The sequence below is a fragment of the Phyllostomus hastatus genome, unplaced genomic scaffold (genome assembly GCF_019186645.2).
Source record: "Phyllostomus hastatus isolate PE091 unplaced genomic scaffold, TTU_PhHast_1.1 phas_contig_16, whole genome shotgun sequence".
In the NCBI taxonomy this organism is placed as follows: domain Eukaryota; kingdom Metazoa; phylum Chordata; class Mammalia; order Chiroptera; family Phyllostomidae; genus Phyllostomus; species Phyllostomus hastatus.
In genome coordinates, this window is record NW_025333643.1 from 11,490,245 (window position 1) to 11,507,562 (window position 17,318).

Consider the following 17,318-nt stretch of genomic DNA (forward strand, 5'->3'; position numbering starts at 1 on the left):
TACTTTAGAAAGAATTATGCATATATTCTAGAAAAAATGACAATAAAAACCCTGGTATGAGTATTAAATGTATTGTTGCAAAACATTAAATGAAAACTACTAAACATATTAAATGCTTTGAAATCTTCCAGGATTCCATTATAATAGCATTTATAAGCCAATGCTTTTTAGCTTTGTCATGAGAAATTTAAAAAAAAAACAACAACTTTTATCTTTGGTTTTAACATTTGTTTTGCCTTAAGAATTTTTGTCCATAATGATGCCCCACCTCCAATTTTAGGGATTCTTTATTTAAACTTTTTTTCATTTGTACACAATTTTTTTATTTTGATAAAATCAGTAGGAGTCCAGTAGGAGGTTGCTTTCGTTGTGTGATTACATTTTCATTATCTTTCCACTCTCAGTGAGCATTTCTTTCTCTCGTTTCTCCCAGCAAGCCAAACGACCAGGAACAAAAGGATGAAATACAGACAGAACAAAAAATCATTTTCTTCTTCTGATCCAATTTTTACTTTGACTTGGTGTCCTAGTTTTCCCCTTCTGGACGATGACAGAAAGTTTGACCTCTACAATGTCTTTAACCCTGGTCTTGATGTGAGTGTTTTGGGGGTGGCGATGGGAGACTACACTCTGCAGTGTTGTGGGGATAACATGGGGTCATTGTAACAAGAAATAGGATGTGATTTTAAATGAAATGCTGTAATATCCCTGCTATTCCCCTTGGCAGTTTTGTCTTCACCATAACTATAAATACTATCCATGGTCCATGACTTCCAGCATTTCTTACTTGTAAAGATAGCTTTTGTTTGTATTTATTTCAGTAAAAGGGAAGAGTGGTTTAGAAGTATAAAAATCAGTGAAATGCACACACATCACCTTATGAATTACAACATTTTAGCTTTAGGTGCTTTGTTCCAATTCCAGGACATATTGTATATTCTAGTATATTGTTATCATTTTCAATGAGTAACAAAATGCTTCAGTATGAAAGGGGGGGAGAATTTGGCATTAAATGGGGTGAGGGGACATGTGAACAAAACTGCTGTTTTTCCTTTCCTCAAAGCTCAGTTTTGAATACTAGTTCTCAAACCATTTTTATTTCCAGTGTTCAGCTTTAATTAAAAATCACAGTCACAATTCTATAATCCCATCTGCAGATCCAAAGGGGAATTCATTCAAGAGAAAATTAACTTATTATTATTAAAAGCACACTGCCTTTCTAACAGATATAATAGAGTAACAGTTTTCCTCAGGCTCAGTGGCAGTTTTCTATATGATAACTAAAATATTAGCACATTTAAATTGATTTTTCTTACCTGCAAGTGATAATCAAACTTATTTTTAAAATATACTTAATTTGAACTACATAATAGGGACATTTGTGCAGGAAAGAGACATTATAGGCTTTTATTTTTTACTGGCAAACATCAGAGTTGAAAGTTGACTTGTCTTGGTTTTTTAAAATGATAATTTATTTTTTATTTTATTAAGAGTAGGAACTTTCTCTTAATTTAGGCAAATTTATGGCATATGATTTTCTTAGATACTATTTCTTTTACTCCTTTACAAGTGTTTCAGAGGAAAGATGAACTGTCCTTTGTTCTTTTCAAAAGGTACATAGTTTTTGATGTGCTGCTTATCCTTACCATAGTGCATAACAGCCAAGCCTGTTCTTGGGGTTTTTCCCCTTGAATTCTCTCATGAAATGTATGCTTGTCTCCCACTTGCATCAGAGAACAGGTTGGGAAAACCTCATGACTGATCACAGGAAGGGTCTATTCTTTCGAAGAGCTCTGTTCCAAAGTACTTATTTGTTTCACATAAGACAACTATCATGCACAGCTGCCAGTTGACTATCTTCTGAATCTTATTTCCTAAATCTTTGTCGTGAGCATGATGGGAAATGTCTTCATGGAAACATGAGGTATGTGAGATAAATTAAGTTGAAAAGGCATACAGAAACTTGAACTTGAAAATAAACATAAAAATTGGCCAGTAGGGTTCAGATTCTCATATACTCACTGCTCCACACAGAGAACAGTATTCTGGCTACTCTCAGTAATTAGTACAATATTATTGAATTGTTTCTAGTGTGTTATCTTCTTGTGCCCTATCTGTTGCATTGCAGTATTTGTGGTTGAAATACATGCCATGTTATGTTATATTTGAACATGTTATATAATATGTATGATATATATACACATAGATATAAATAAAATGTTATATATGAGTGCATTTTATGCTTGCTCTTTCATAATAATTTCAACTTGCCTATCATTTCCATCTTGTTCTCTTATTTGTTGGTCCTACACTGCTTTTCTTTTGTACATTTCCAATTCTTCACTGTTTTTTTTCAATATCATCTGTCTTGGTCATTGTGAACTCAGTTTGTTCCTATCTTTTGACCATTTGTACATTTCGTAGACATTTCTGGATTTCCAGAATGCTTAGACACCATGGGAAAAAAAACTATATGTTTCAATAAATACATAATCAAAATGCATGACTTTTTTGACAATGGAAATGTTCATACATGTATAATATTTATACACACTCAATATGTAACTGGTTTTATGATATATGCATACAAATTTTAAATCTATTACAAAGATTAAGAGAATGAGCTCTCATAAGCACATTGATTTGTGATAGCACTGCCTGTCACTTATCTGTCCAGACCCACATCCATACATTCGCAGATTATGTCTTGTGATCCTGGGAGGCTGACAGGCTCCACTGAGATAACTCCAGGAAGACTACAACCCACTGAAAGCTGACCCAATGCAAGCTTGGGGCCAGCATATCCACTCTACATACATAGTGTCTCTCCTTATTTTTCTTTTTCTCTGTTTCTCATCCTCTCCATTTTATATCTCTCTTATATAAAGTATTTTATGTCTTAGAGTGAAAATACATATGTACCCAGGTTTTAAAGAAATAAATAAGAGTTGAGAAACCTTGAAGGGTTGCTGGAGCTCATTAAGCAAGGTGCAGGGATGAGGTAAGGTCTGGGACAAGTGTTGCTTTTAGCCAATGGTTCTCAAATTCGAGCTGCACCAGAATCACCTGGAAGGCTTATTAAAACAGATTGCTAGGCTCACCCCCAGAGCTTCTGATTCTGCAGGACTGGGATGGGGCCTGAGGATGTGAATTTCTAACAAGTTCTCAGGTGAAACTGATGCTGCCAGTGAGGGACTACACTTTGAGAACCACTGCTCTGGGGTCATCTTGTGGGATGAAGAAATTAGCCCCAGAGAGGGGAAGGGACTTGCCCAAGATCTCACAACTGTCAGTGGGTGGCATCATGGCTGGAATTAGAACAGGGTCTTCTGTCTCTGGCCCTGTCATGTTTCCTGTTATTTGACTGACCAGAGAAGGGAAAGCCCCTTCTTGACCATCTGATGGGAGTGTGGATAGCCAGATTTGCTAGACCTCCTGGATTTGTCTGCAGACAGCACTGTCTCTCACTGGCCTGTCTCTTTCTTTTTAAACCTCTGTGGAGAGAGAGGGTTTCAGCACTCTATGCCAGAGCCTAAAGTTATCCCAACATTTCAGCCTCTTTATTTCTATGTCCAATTTAATAATTACTCACAGAACATTTGTCTATGGGTTTGTGATCATTTAGAGGTTAATACTGACGTCATCAGTTTTTGAAGCATGGCCTTATTGAATTCAGGGCTATATTATGTCAAGAAAAAGCAAGTTTATGGCAGCATAGGCTTCAAGATTAACGATGGAAAAAACTGAGATCGTTGAATTTTTATTTGGATCTAAAGGTTTTGCTCTTAGTTCAGTGAAATTTCAGGACAATATTATTTAACTAAATGAGTTTTCTACGATATCTTCTTGCCTACATTTTCATGGTGGTAAATAACTTATTGGCAAATTCAAATTAAAGTAAAATTATTTTGGTTGTTGAATAATTGTTACATGGAATTTCATTAAGTTGTTTTCATAAGAATATGAATTGGTTGAATTTAGTTGGCCAAGATGAATAATAATTATGTATTTTATGGGTACTGCTTATTGATTTAATTTCAGTGATTTTATTATTGGGATGCATATTGTCAAAATGGCATTGATGTACCATAAAATTCAAATAACTGTCACCTGATAATTACATACTAGAATTGGGTGCAGAAAGAATTGACCTTGAATGATGTAGGAAATTAAAATAAGTAAGGTTTTCCAAACAGTTGGGAAGTTAGCCCACTTAGAGTTGGACTCAATTTAGTTTAATAAATCTTGACTAAGGGCTTTCTCTACTTAAGGAATGCACTTTTCTAGGTAGGTTTTGGAGTCCCTATAGGACCTCAAAGGGACTCCAGAATAGGTGCAGAACATGTGTGTTTTTATACACATGTAACAATAAATTTTTTGGAAGAATTATGAATGAATGATGAAGGCAAAAATTAGGTTTTTGACAGTGACATTACTATTTTCAGTTTCATGGGAACAAAGGCACAAGTCACAATGAATGTGCCATGATATAATCTGTTATTTGGGGACAGTGATGAACACTTGATCTTTTCACATTTCGGAAATGGGATCCAGACCACACTTGTAATCCTTCATGTTGCTTTCTGTCTTTTCAGCGTCTTGTAGAGGCTGCTGAAGAAGCACACCTGAAACATGAATTTGATGCAGACTTGCAGGTAAGTGATTGTAGTTTGAGCTAAATTGTTTTCTGTGTTTACTGCCCAAGGAGACATACTAGGTATACCAGGAGTATCAGGCTTCACTGGTTGGGAAAGAAAGGCTTTTAGAAGATGGTACAGAGCAGAAATACATGTGCCTGTTTTTTGATAAGGCAGGAGAACAGCGATCCTCAACCATTTTCCACCATGATAGCTGCAGTAGGGGATGACATATGCTCATGGACATAACCAGAGTTTGATGAATCCCTCCCCAGTTTCAGGGGGAGTTAATCAGTCAACTGACAATAATCACCAGAGCTCTTAATGGTAAGTTGATAAGATATAGGGCAGAATATAGACATTTCCTTGGCTGCATTTTAAGCAGCCAAGTGATTGAAAGCAACGTTGTGATGGACCTAATGTTGAATGACTGTTAATTATATTTTAAAATTAAATCATTTACAGATGTAGGGTTTGAACATCCACTTAAAAAACTTCTTGTAGTGGATCTCATAGCTAACCATGACACACTTGTGTCTGGTTGAAAAGGCATTTGATGTTGTCTTGTACACAGAAAACATAGTAAAAGTTAACAAGTGAATTGAATAATACTTGCAGGCTTCTCTGGATCCCTCCTGAAGGAAATTTTATCTGTATTGTCATTTTAAGTTTTGTGGTTTTCCTTACAGCTAGAAAAACAGAGGGAGTGAATCTTAATCCTTAAGTCTGTGCTTATATAGAACATAACTCTTTTAGTGGTGTGTGGTCACAATTAAGAAATAGTGTTAAATTTTACTATGTTTTTATTTATATGGGAAAGATAAGATAAAGACAGACATAAATCTTCAAGCACAAAAAAAATTGGCGATACCTAAGGTAGCCTTTGGCAGTATCTCTGTCCCATAGATGTACTTCTTGTCATCATTACTACCTACATTTTTTTTGTCTTGTGGGTACAAGAATGAACAATCAAATGGTGTAATTGAGGAAAGTTTAATAAAGAGAATGTTTACAAATGTATGGTAAATGAAACTAACAAGCAATATTGTTTTACCCCAGGGCAAGTTGTACTCCTGGCCTGAAGGAGACAGGTGATGGAGTGCTTTCCAAAAGCCAAAAGAGTATCTATAAAGAAAGGGTACTTGATAGAGAGGTGCAGCCATGGTGATCTGGCAGTTTGTGGGGGAAGATAGCCCAATAACAATCTTTAGCTTTCTGATCTCTTGCTGGTACACACCAAGAGCTGAATCCAACTGTAGGTGTTGTTGATTTGATTCAGCCTTCTGAGGCATTGCACTGGGTAGAGAAGGATGAAGAACAGGTTTGGAGAGGAAGCAGAAATATCAAACTTACCCTCTGTGGGTAATTTTCAGGCATAATACCCAATATAGCAAGCAAAGAGAGCCAGGAATATAAGCCAAGCACAAGAAGTTGCAGGGGGAGGTGGAGACATTCTGGACACTGTTGGTAACCTCAGGAGAGGAATGGAGAAGCCAGCCCAACTTTTTGAGCAAAGCTGTAAGAAAAGGAACAGAGAAGTCAGATGAATATAGCAAGAAGCCTCTTGCCTTCCTATAGCCACAACTCTTTGGTGGCTTCAGGAAGATCCAGGGGCCATTTATTGGTCACCTTTGACTTCAGTGTGCCTCCTCTTCAGAGGGTTTAGACTTCCTGGAGTGGCCAGAGAGATTTAATGGGAGCTTCAGGGAGCATCTTTGTAAGTGTGACAATTGTAAGGACCTCTTGTATGCATTGCCAAGAGAAATTTTCTTCCTTTCCTCAGCAGTTTCAGAAGTCATTTTCAGGGATATTCTGACACTAAATGACAGCAACTCAACTCAAATCAGTTTAGATTATAATGTTGACTAAAATAAGAATCCACGCATCCACTTTGATAAACAGATAGATAGATAAAAGGATAAATATACAAATAAATAAGAAGGGAAGTTCTTACAGTGGAATACCAACTAATAAATATAGGAGAAATGATGGAGTTAGAGAATTATGGTGTTAATTGATTCAGACAAGAATCTTCAATGGATGCTAAAACTAGGAGGTAAAAGTCTGATGGAGAACAGGACATTGACAGTCTTAAAGCATCCACCCACAAGTTACTTATTAATTATAAGGGAGAAAATAACAACTTTATTATGGAAAAAGCTGCCAGTTACTGTCTGGAACAGGCAATCAAAGTTAACATCATCAATTATGAAACAGAGTGACATCAGGAGCCTCCACATGTGATGACCAGGACCAATGCAGTGTTGCCTGTGTAGAATTCTTTCACAAGTGTCCAGAATGTGTGACCTGAATCTAGTCATGATGAAGCATCAGAGGAATCTGGAGTAAGGAAAATTTCATAAAATAACTGTCTAGACTCTGCAAAATCGTTAAGGTAAAGAAAGACAAAGAAACATAGAGACTTGTTCCAGACTAAAGGATATTAAAGACATATGACAATTAAATGCAATGTGTGATCCTAGTGGATTCTGACCAGAAACAAAGATTTGAACATTGACTGTGTATTAGATAACAATATTGCATCAATGTTGAATTTCCTGATTTTGGCCCTTGTGTTTATGCGAGAGAATGTCCTTTGTCTTGTTTTTTTCATAACTAAAAATTTGGATTCATTGTTCCTGTTGGAAGGAATGAGTTTGTAGGAAGGCAAGAAAAGATTCTTGGAAATCAGGACTGTTTTTGGAAACAGTCATATTGGAAAATATGATATTTATGGCTTATATAGTCAATTTTATTGTGAGATCAATTGTCTAGTAAATGTAGGTGGGCAAGGGGGGGAATACTTTAATTGACTTTAGGAGATTTTTATCCTTTAGCAGAGGAACAATATTCTGTGGTTTCAGCTCAACTAACATTGAGCTGTTCTTTTTGTCCGCCTGGAGCTATTGTTATCTGTCTGCTAAGGGTGTTCTGGCTTCCTTACTATTTTGAAGCTTTACAATAAAATCCTAGTGTAACACAAGTGATTCCTTGTCAGATGTGGTACTATGAATGCAGCATTGACATCTCTCTCTCAAAACAAAAACAAAAGCAAACAAAACAAAAAAACCAACCAGAGAACTAGAAAATGAGTCTCTGGAGAGTTACAGCTTTTGTTCTCTTGAGAACAAGGATGGGAAGCCCAGTTTTTCCTCTCCAGTTGTCTGTTTTGTATGAGGACACAGAAATATCAGAGGCTACGGTTGTTATATGAACACAAGAGGATGTTGAAATACCTGTCAATATCACAGAGTGTCATTCACTACCCAGACCTCAGACTTCTGTGAAGTCTTCTCTGGGTCAGAGTGAACTGTGTGACTTTTCATGTAAACCTGTAACAGAGAGGCCTTCTAAAGAGTAGATGTGCATCCAAGAATGCCTGTCTGCTGAGATGGAGGTTTCAAAGCTGCAATGTGTCGAAGCTATTAAGCACAAGTCTGTTAACAGCTTAGGTGTCAGTCTTGTTGCTATTACTGGGGTAGCAGGTTCTGTGTACAGGCTCTGAGTTTATTGCTATGACGGTCCATTAGAGCTGATCAATTGTTAATCTGAGTCCCACTGACCTCTTGGCAACCCCTGCTAGTGGATTTGTTTTTATCAAAAAAATTTCAGATTACCATCTGCCCACCGTGAAATAAAGTTAAGGAGGTCCCCACAATGTTAGCTCAGGAGGAGCAGAGGGAGTTAGGAGTCTTTTTTCTTTTAGAAAATAGAAGTGTTTTGTGAAATTTCCTAAACTGTGTAGCTTCAAGTTATGTAGTTTTAGTTCTCCTGCCCCCCACCAAAAATGAATAAGTAGTAGATCTTCCCATTCTTTTATCGAAGCTTGGAGTTTTTGTGCGATTGCAACATTCATGCTTTAAAAGTGAAGAATTTGCTTTTCTTTGATAGAATGATCAAAAGTTGTAACAAGAAAGTTATGCCAGAATTTTATTTATTTGTTTCTCCAGAGGTTTAACTCTTTTTCCAGGGGTTTATTGTCTTGAAGTTGGCAGTCCCTTCTCTAAGGTCCTTTAATATGACATTAGATTGTTGCTTTCTAATAAAAACTACAGTGGGCAAAAGGCAAAATACAGCCTGTGAAGGGGTAACATGGATGAATGGCCCACAGGGCAGCATCCTCCGGGAGGCGGAGCCGCCTGGTCTTCACTAGCTGGCAGCTCTCCTGCAGATGCGGGGCCCCTGCTGCCCTCTGGCTCATGCCCCTTTGTGATGGCTGAGGTGGAGTCCAGATTGGACTTCTCTGGGTTTTGTTCTTATTTCCCTGCTATCTCCATTAGGGCAATTTTCAGTTGTAATTGATGCAAACAGAGGCTTTGTTGAAATGGCACCTTCCCTTTTTAATTTTATGTTTTGAATTAGCATAGGTTTTTAATTTAAAGCACATGAAATTAATGATTATAATAAAAACAGAACTTTAAAATACTGTCTAAATTATCTCTTATTATTTTAGTGTTTCACCTGCATTATTTTGAAGGCAAAATCTAACTTGAGCAGGGGGAGGGGTCAAGGTAGTGGGGGCAGACCCCAGCCCTGATTAATTCTATCTGCTGATGAATTTTCAGAGAACTGGACATGGGTCTACACATGTATAACTCAGAGACTGTCTTTCCATTCTATTTACTCTTTCTTTTCTGGGGTTTCCACCAGCAACAAGGAAGAAGAAAATGTCCTTTTGATGGTTTTCTAAAAACTTGCTTATCTTTGAACCACAAACATATTTACTTTGAAATGTGTCTCAAATAAGTGCCAATTGCACAGAGCTAGTGCACAGTGGAAAATAAATTGTGGTTTTGAACTGTGTGCCCTGTAGAAGCCTTTTCCATTAAAAAGTTTTCTATAATATATTTTTCTTTGTTGTTTCGTAAGTGATAGGAAAAAAAAAAGCCTGGTGACATTCAGAGGGACAACAAGAGTGTGAGAGTGAAAGGGACTGGGGGTAGGTGGGGTGTCCCGAACATCCCGCCTGGTCATCACTGAGCTGTAGTCGCCTGTCTTACAAGCACAGGGGCCTGAGTTCAGAGGTGAGGGAGAGGTTTGGAGGGAAAAGGATGCAGAGTCTGCTGATGAGAGATCTCAGAGATGGGATGGCTTATGGAACTTGCTGGATCAGCTTCCTCCCCTTCCTCACCACTGCCTGTTGGGATGGGAGATTTGAGGTGAAGGAGCTCCAGGGCAGGGGAAAGGGGAGGCTTAGGAACCCTAGCATCTGCTTTAGAACTTCTGATGCCATCCACTGGGAGAAGGAAGGCTTTCCCAGAATCCCTGGAAAGGGCAGTGCAGCAGTGAGCAGCAGAGCTGAGCTGCCCTATTCCTGGCAGGGTGTCCCTGCTGCTAGGGAGGCTTTGCCCTGGGGAAAACCTGGGTTGTGAACTAGAGCAAAGGTCTGGGGTAGAAGAAGTACTTTCTCAGTGGAGGAAATGACCATCCTCACTGGGTTTTTTCACGTGTTCCTGTCAAGCCCTACAGCCTTGTCTTCTTTGATGAATGAGGTGTTGGACTCTTGCTGAGGGTGGGGGAGCACAGAAGACCCAGGCCCTGGAATTAGAAATGGTGTTTTTTGAAAACTATTATTATTTATCTTTACAGTTTACTTTTAATATTGTATTTTTTTTTCTGGCACTGTACATAGTTATTGACTATTTTCCCTATGTGGTACCTTTATGGACATAGCTAACTGATTTTGTACAGTAAACAAGAAAGATAGGGCTCACATCTATAGGAGAAATAAATGAAAAGAGAAGGAAATTTTCAGTCTTTGTATTAAAATCAATCTTTTTTCTGATCTAATTTATGAGAGTATGTCCATTGCTTTTCATTTTATTTTTACCAGCTTGGCAGAGGGTCCCAGTCAGTCCTCTGCACTTTAAGATCTTATGTTACATGTCCTTGGTCAGGACGCACCACTTCTCTCTTATTCACAAGACATGTGCGAATAGTTTCTGAGGAAGCTTGAGGTGTGAACATCTTAAAATCGAGGGCATTTCTCAGTCGTCACATATTCATAGACACATGCACTATCCTTTCTGTTCAGTTGGCTAGAATATTGTAACTCGATAAGGCCAGCGTCACGACTGTGAAGTCTGTGTTAATTAGTTGTTTGGTGGTCACATGTTGTGCTCACAACACTGACTACGTTTGTGTGAAAGAGGGGGACGGGGCAGTGGGTGGAGGCTCAGCTTGACCCAGCAGAGAGGCCTTTGGCCTAGTGGCCTGCAAATTTAGGTTGTAGCAGTTCCATTCCCAAGTGGACCATCTACATGCTCAGAGTCTTATTGCTGTGGTCTCTTTGCTCATCTGTGAAATGACATACTTGTAATATCTAGATGATTTCTAAGATCTCATCCATCTCGTGCTGTAATTCATTCAACCAAGCGTTACCAGTGACCTGCTGTGGTCAGCACTGGTGCTGTGGATGTGACCATGAACTAGTCTAGGCAGATGCTGTCTGCTCTCACGGAGCTCACCATCTAATGGGAGAGACAGATGTTAAAGACATGATGACATAAATAATTATTAAATTTTGATCATGGTAAATGACATGGGAGAGAAGCACATGGTATTATCACAGTGTATGACAGGAGACCTGTCCTCATCTGGGAGCTCAAGGGACTTTGGAGCAAATGCCTGAAGAGTGTGCCTTGATTTCGTAGAGATTCTAGGCTCACCTCTACCATAGTTAGATGAAATATCCTCAAGTACAAGGAACCCATAATACCTTTATTTTTCATAAGTGAAAAATAAAAAAAATATTTTATGAGCTTTCTACATGATAATCTTGATAAACTCTTGGTAATCTGCCACAATATTTTATTTTTGCTCTTTATGATGATCATCACTCTCTATCCTGTTAATTTTATTTACATAAGTGTCTATTTATTGCTTAATTTAACATTTGTTCAGAACTCAGTACATGTTAGGTCCTCTTTTAGGTTGTGGGACTTCCACAAACTGAGAAGTGATCCTTATATTCCAGGAAAATTGTAATCTAACTTTTTATTTTTACTTTATTTTTATATTTATATATTTTTTGATACAATGCAGACTGGTTTGTGCAATATTTATACAACACATAGTGGATGTTGTAGTATATGGGCAAGGAATTACGTCAGGTAACTAACTATATGGCTAGTACACTTGAATTTGGTCTTGGTCTAGAAGAGGAGTTTGCAAACTATGGCCCATGGGTCAAATCCAGCCACTACCTGATTTTGTAAATGACGTTTTATTGGAATAAGGCCATGCCCATTTATTTACATTTTGTCCTTGTCTGCCTTTGAGCTGCAATGGGGAGATTGAGAGTTGTTATCAGGACCATCAGGGCCTGCACAGACACAGGTATTTATAATCTGGATTTTTATTTTTTCTTGACTCCCATCTACCTTTTAGTACTAATCTACCTTTTGGTGCTAATCTACTTTTAAAATATGTTGTTTTAAAATATGTTGTTTTAGTTGATGCTTTTAGGGTTGCAATAAGTATCTGTAACTGAAGTGTACAGTGTACCTAGACTTGATTAAGTGTCTAAAGTACTATTTCACCTGAAACAAGAACTCTGTAACAGTGGCATTCCATCTACCACTGTGCTTTGTGGAATTGCCATAGTTTTTCACTTCTAATATGTGTTATAAACACTACGGAAAAATGTTATTTTTATTTTGTTTTATTTTCGCTTTAAACAGCCATACCATAAAAAGCAAATAAGAAAAACTCTATCGTTTCTGTACTCTTCACTCCTTCCCATAGACTAGAATTCCCATCTGTCTGCGGTCCTTTCTCTCGAGCCCAAAGCACCACTGTCAGCATTTGTGCGTCGAGGGTCCAGCAGCAACAACTTCTCTCAGCTTTTGTTTATCTAACAATATCTTTATTTCACCCTCGTTTTTGAAGGATGATTTTGCTGGATATAGAATTTTTACTTGACGGTTTATTTTTTCTGTTAGCACTTTGAAGATATAATCCCATTTGCTTCTGAGATTTAACGCTCAAGAGAAAATGTCAGCCACCATTCTTATCTCTGTTTCTCTGAATACAGTGAGTCATTTTTCTTTGCTGCTTTCAAGATTTCTGTCCTTATCTTTTATTTTCAGTATACTATATAGTATGATAAGTTAAGGATGTTCCTAGATGTGATATTCTTGTATTTATGTATTTATTCTGTTTGAAGTTTGCCAATATTCTTGAATATTCTCACCATATTTAAAACATTTTTAATGATTATTTTCTCATAATCTTGACTGTCCCACTCTCTTTATATTTTCTTCTGAAACTTAAGTCATATCTATGTTAGATTGCTTAATATTGTCCTACAGGTCTATGTTCTATTAATTGGTTCCCAGTTTCATTAACCCTTTTTTCTGTAGTCTCTGATCCGCATTAAACATATCCAGTCAATATTTTATTTTAAATATTGTATTTTTAGTTCTAGAATTTTTATTCAACTTTTCATATGATCCATTTTCTGCTGGAGTTTCTCATATGTGCACCAGTTGTATTCATATTTTGTTTAAATCCTTCAACATCTCTACAATGGATGCTTTAAATTCCTTCTTTGCTAATTCCAGCATCTGGGTAGTTTCTGTATTGTTAAGTGCAGTGTTAGTATTAATTGCACTGACAGTTAGTTGTGAAGGATACCGGCCTGCAGTATCCATCTTGGCTGCAGATGCTCATCGAAACACGAGAAAAACATACACAGAGACAACAAGGTACTGTGGGGGAATAGGGACAGAAGGGCCACTCCTCACATGGGGAGTGCCTTTGGCCACTCTCTCTCCTGGAGGGCACACCATGTCCATACCCAAGCAGATTTTTATTGAGAAAACAGACTTAGTTTGTGGATTCACAGTCTGGCAGAAAAGATCAAAAGATGTAGGCAATTTACAAAGGTGGGGACAGGACTCCTGCTGAGACTCTGGGCAAGGTTTGTGGTCTTTAACATATGAAAGGGTTACAGGTTCCTAAAGTTTTCTGCCTGTGCTTTTAAATTCCAAGTTAATAATATCCTCCAGCAAACAAATCTCACAGGATCTTGCATATTCTATATCCCAGGCCTGATTACCCTGGGGGTCCGCCATTTCTGGTCTGGGCTGCCCCTGCAGGCCTGAGTTAACAGAGAAGACAAAGGCAGCCAGGAGACTTAGATTTCTTACATTCAAGAACAAAGACTCAGGCTTTGACAAAGCCAAAGGGGGCAGGGGTTGATGTCCACTACCCCTTCATTTCCACAGCCCTGAGTCTCTTCCCAGAAGCCTCCACGTGATTATGCCTGGCTTAGATGTTTCTTTCTGTGGGAAATCTTACCCCGTCATTGGCTAACTGATCAAGCTAGGAGGTTTCGGCACAGAACAGGCAGCATTCATGCTAGGGAAATAAGTTTTTGTCCCCTTAGTGGCTCCTGGTCTGAGGTCCTTCACGCAGCCTAAGTCACAGGGGGTTACAGCTTCCTGAGACCAGGCAGGGCAGCCCCCAACAGTTAGTATTAACTGTCATAACTGCAGTATTGTTAAGTGACTCTTTTAAAGTCACTTAAAATTTTTTTTGCCTCTTTATATGCATAGTGATTTTTTGTTATATAGTGGACATTGTGATTATGTTTGACTGATTTTTATAAATTTCCTCATTATAACTTAGTATTGTTACATCATGTAGTAGGTATTCTAAAAATACCAGATTTATTGAATCCAATGAAACTGGTATTAAGAAACAATTATTAAAGGGACAAAGAGAAAGTAATGATAAACCACACATAATAGGGCAGCCTCCCATGATTTGCTCTTCTGCATCACTTCAGCTGTGAGCACGATATTGTCTTCTGTGTTCAGAAAGAACCACACAGGGTCATCTTCCTGCTGAAAGAAAGAGAAAAACAAATTTCTAAGCAGAATCATGAAATATAAACATTGTTTCTGAAAAGTTCATAATTTCTACAGATTAATTATATTAATACCATTCTCCTGTTGTAAATCCAGATAAAGGTATTAATATTAAAAAATTTAAAGACAAACATGTAACTAAAATTATAGCAATGATAACTGATTTGGTTTCTTTGTATATTCATCTTACTGTTTCAGAGGAAAATAATGGCATTATTTTTGTTTCCAAAGTTACCTTCTATGTGCTTATACAACATTTCCACATTAGCAGCCCTCTTTTTAGAGGATCTTTAAAAATCCTTTTTAAAATAGGTATGAATTTAGAAACTCTGGGTCATTTATCTATAATTTCATTGGTAATGAACAATCTAGTAAAACCCATTTTTCCTCACTGACCTCGTCTTTCTTGCTGTAGTATTCTTTTTTCTATCATGACCATGTATACCTCAATTTCTAGGCAATACTAGATATAGAATTCTGGATTATTGCTTTGGAAAGTGCTTTCTTTCCTACCAAAAAAGTCATTGGTTCTTACGTGATGCTTTTAAGTATTGGATTTTCTCAGTTGGTCTTTCTCAAAGCTGGGAATGTTTATTTTAAATAAGTATTTATTTAAAACACATTTGTTTTAAATAATACATTTTGAACACAATAAAACCCACAAATTTAAACTTTATTAAGTGTTGCAGTTAACAAATACTTTTAAAGTTCAGTTTCATTGTTTTCATGCACACAGTGTGGTTGCAGTGTTTCAGTCAGCTGCCAGGTTGAAAGGGGGCACTCTGGGACACGAGGCCTGTGCTTGCAGGTCTACATTTGTGTAGTCACTTGGTGGTTTTCTAGATCATAATATTTAGAGTCTCACTGTCCACTTCCAGAAACCTGAGCGTCCTTCATGAAGATGACTGACTGTAGAGGTCACTGGCAGAGCCCAGAAATTGCACCAGGATCTTCTTTCTGCAGCAGAACTTTTGGCAGCAATGGAAATGCCCTTAGGTTGCTGATTTTCCACCAAGGATCCTGTGACCCAGGAATTTGCCATCTGCTATTGAATTGTTAAATTAAAACTTGAATCCGGTGGCAATCAGAAAGTACACAACTCAACAAGAAATTTTCTCATCTCAGTTAAGCTTGTTATTAAAGTACCTGATATGTATACAGATGAATTAATTCTTACCTTTTCTATTTTCAGTTTAGTTTGTGATATAGGCTTTCATAATATGTATCAATACATAGCTGCAAGCACACTGTATCAATACATAGCTGCAAGCACACACCTTCGATATGAGAACCCTAATTCTTCCATTTAAAAAATTCTTTTATGACTACCAGTTTCAGGGCATTTCTCTTTGTTGGCTAATGGGCACTAATAGATTATGGTAACAGTGATAAGAGCAGTAGGTGGCATTTAGTAGGTGGCATTATCAAAAATGTAGTTAAGTGTAGGCAGTGACTTAAGTGCTCAATAGGCATTATTTCATTTATTCTTCTCCTCACAATCCTGTGAGATATATGCTGTATTACCTCTGTTTTACATGTGCAGAAACTTAAGGCTAAGAGGCCATACTGTCGGCCTAGGGTGATACAACAGTGGGGGGAATGAGTCACAATGCACAACAAGTTTATCTGGCTCCAAAGTCCAATAAGTCACCATTGCACATGGATCTACAGTTTGCAACATTGATCTTAATTTGCACTGGACAAAATTTTATAAGGAAATAAATTTAAGATGAAAGTTATCGTAGGTTATTCAAAAGGTCTATCAAATACTTCCAAATGAAATTTCCTAGAATCGTAAATTCTGACCCAGATATCTATGAAATAAAAACACTCAATAAAATACAATGATTTAGTGAAAGTGATTAAACATCAGCTTACTGATATTGTTAGAAATAAATATGTAAGAGACACAGTCACTTGGCAATTGGGTCTGTCCTTTATACACAGTAACACAAATAGGTTTAAGAATAAAATCTGAACTTCCTGTGTACCTTATAGAGTACTACATACTCTGTCCAAGATTATTCATGCATTAACAACCACCTCCAACTCTTTCCTTCACTCCTGTGCTCCTCACTCCCTTCTGTTTATTTCCTGTCTTTTCAAAACATAAGCTTCATGAGAGTATGCACATGAAAACTAGTCAGATGTCCATAAATATTTGTTAGAATTAATTGAAATGTGTGATGGTGATACAATACTGAACTCCACAGCTCACTGGTGATCACCAGAGTTATGCATTGTTAGTAATTCATGAAGTTGTCATTTATTTAGTTCAATTAGAAAAAGCTGATTCTTTCTTAAAATAAATACTAACATTTTACTGGAAGTGGTTTCATTATTGCTGTAATAATTAGACATTTTCATATACTAATGGCAGCTTTTTAGTGAAACAGTTGACTTTTGTTGATACTTGTAATAAATTCAAGAATTTGATAATTCTTTATCCAAATTACATGTTTCTGCCCTTCAATATGTGGTTTCAAATATATGAATATATTAATTATAAACAAGATAATTATATTTAATTAACATTATATTAAATGAATGGCTATCAAATTATTTTATTAAACAGATACCTGTTTATATAGAAAACATCTTTAAAATTAGAAAGGAGAAAAATTAGAAGGAAAACAAGCTCTTGCAACTTGGATTTCCTCTTTTGGGCAGGTTCCCACCCACCGTCCCAGCCTCCATAATCAGAGCTACAGATACAGTATATTTGTGGCAGGGGTAGCCTCTTACAATACAAGCAGGAATTTGGAGGGAGACATAATCAGCCTCTAAGAATGACTGTTTGACAGCA

The 17,318-nt window shown here is 37.2% G+C and overlaps 1 protein-coding gene across 3 annotated transcripts in view; it reads left to right on the forward strand.

Annotated features, from left to right (window-relative positions):
• Nucleotides 1-17,318, forward strand: part of CACNA2D3 (calcium voltage-gated channel auxiliary subunit alpha2delta 3) — an 857,676-nt gene that overhangs the window by 237,065 nt on the left and 603,293 nt on the right. For all 3 annotated transcript variants that reach the window (XM_045832366.1, XM_045832367.1, XM_045832368.1), the window contains exon 4: nt 4,596-4,655. In XM_045832366.1, coding sequence (XP_045688322.1) covers nt 4,596-4,655 — 60 coding nt within the window. The remainder of the gene's footprint in view (nt 1-4,595; nt 4,656-17,318) is intronic.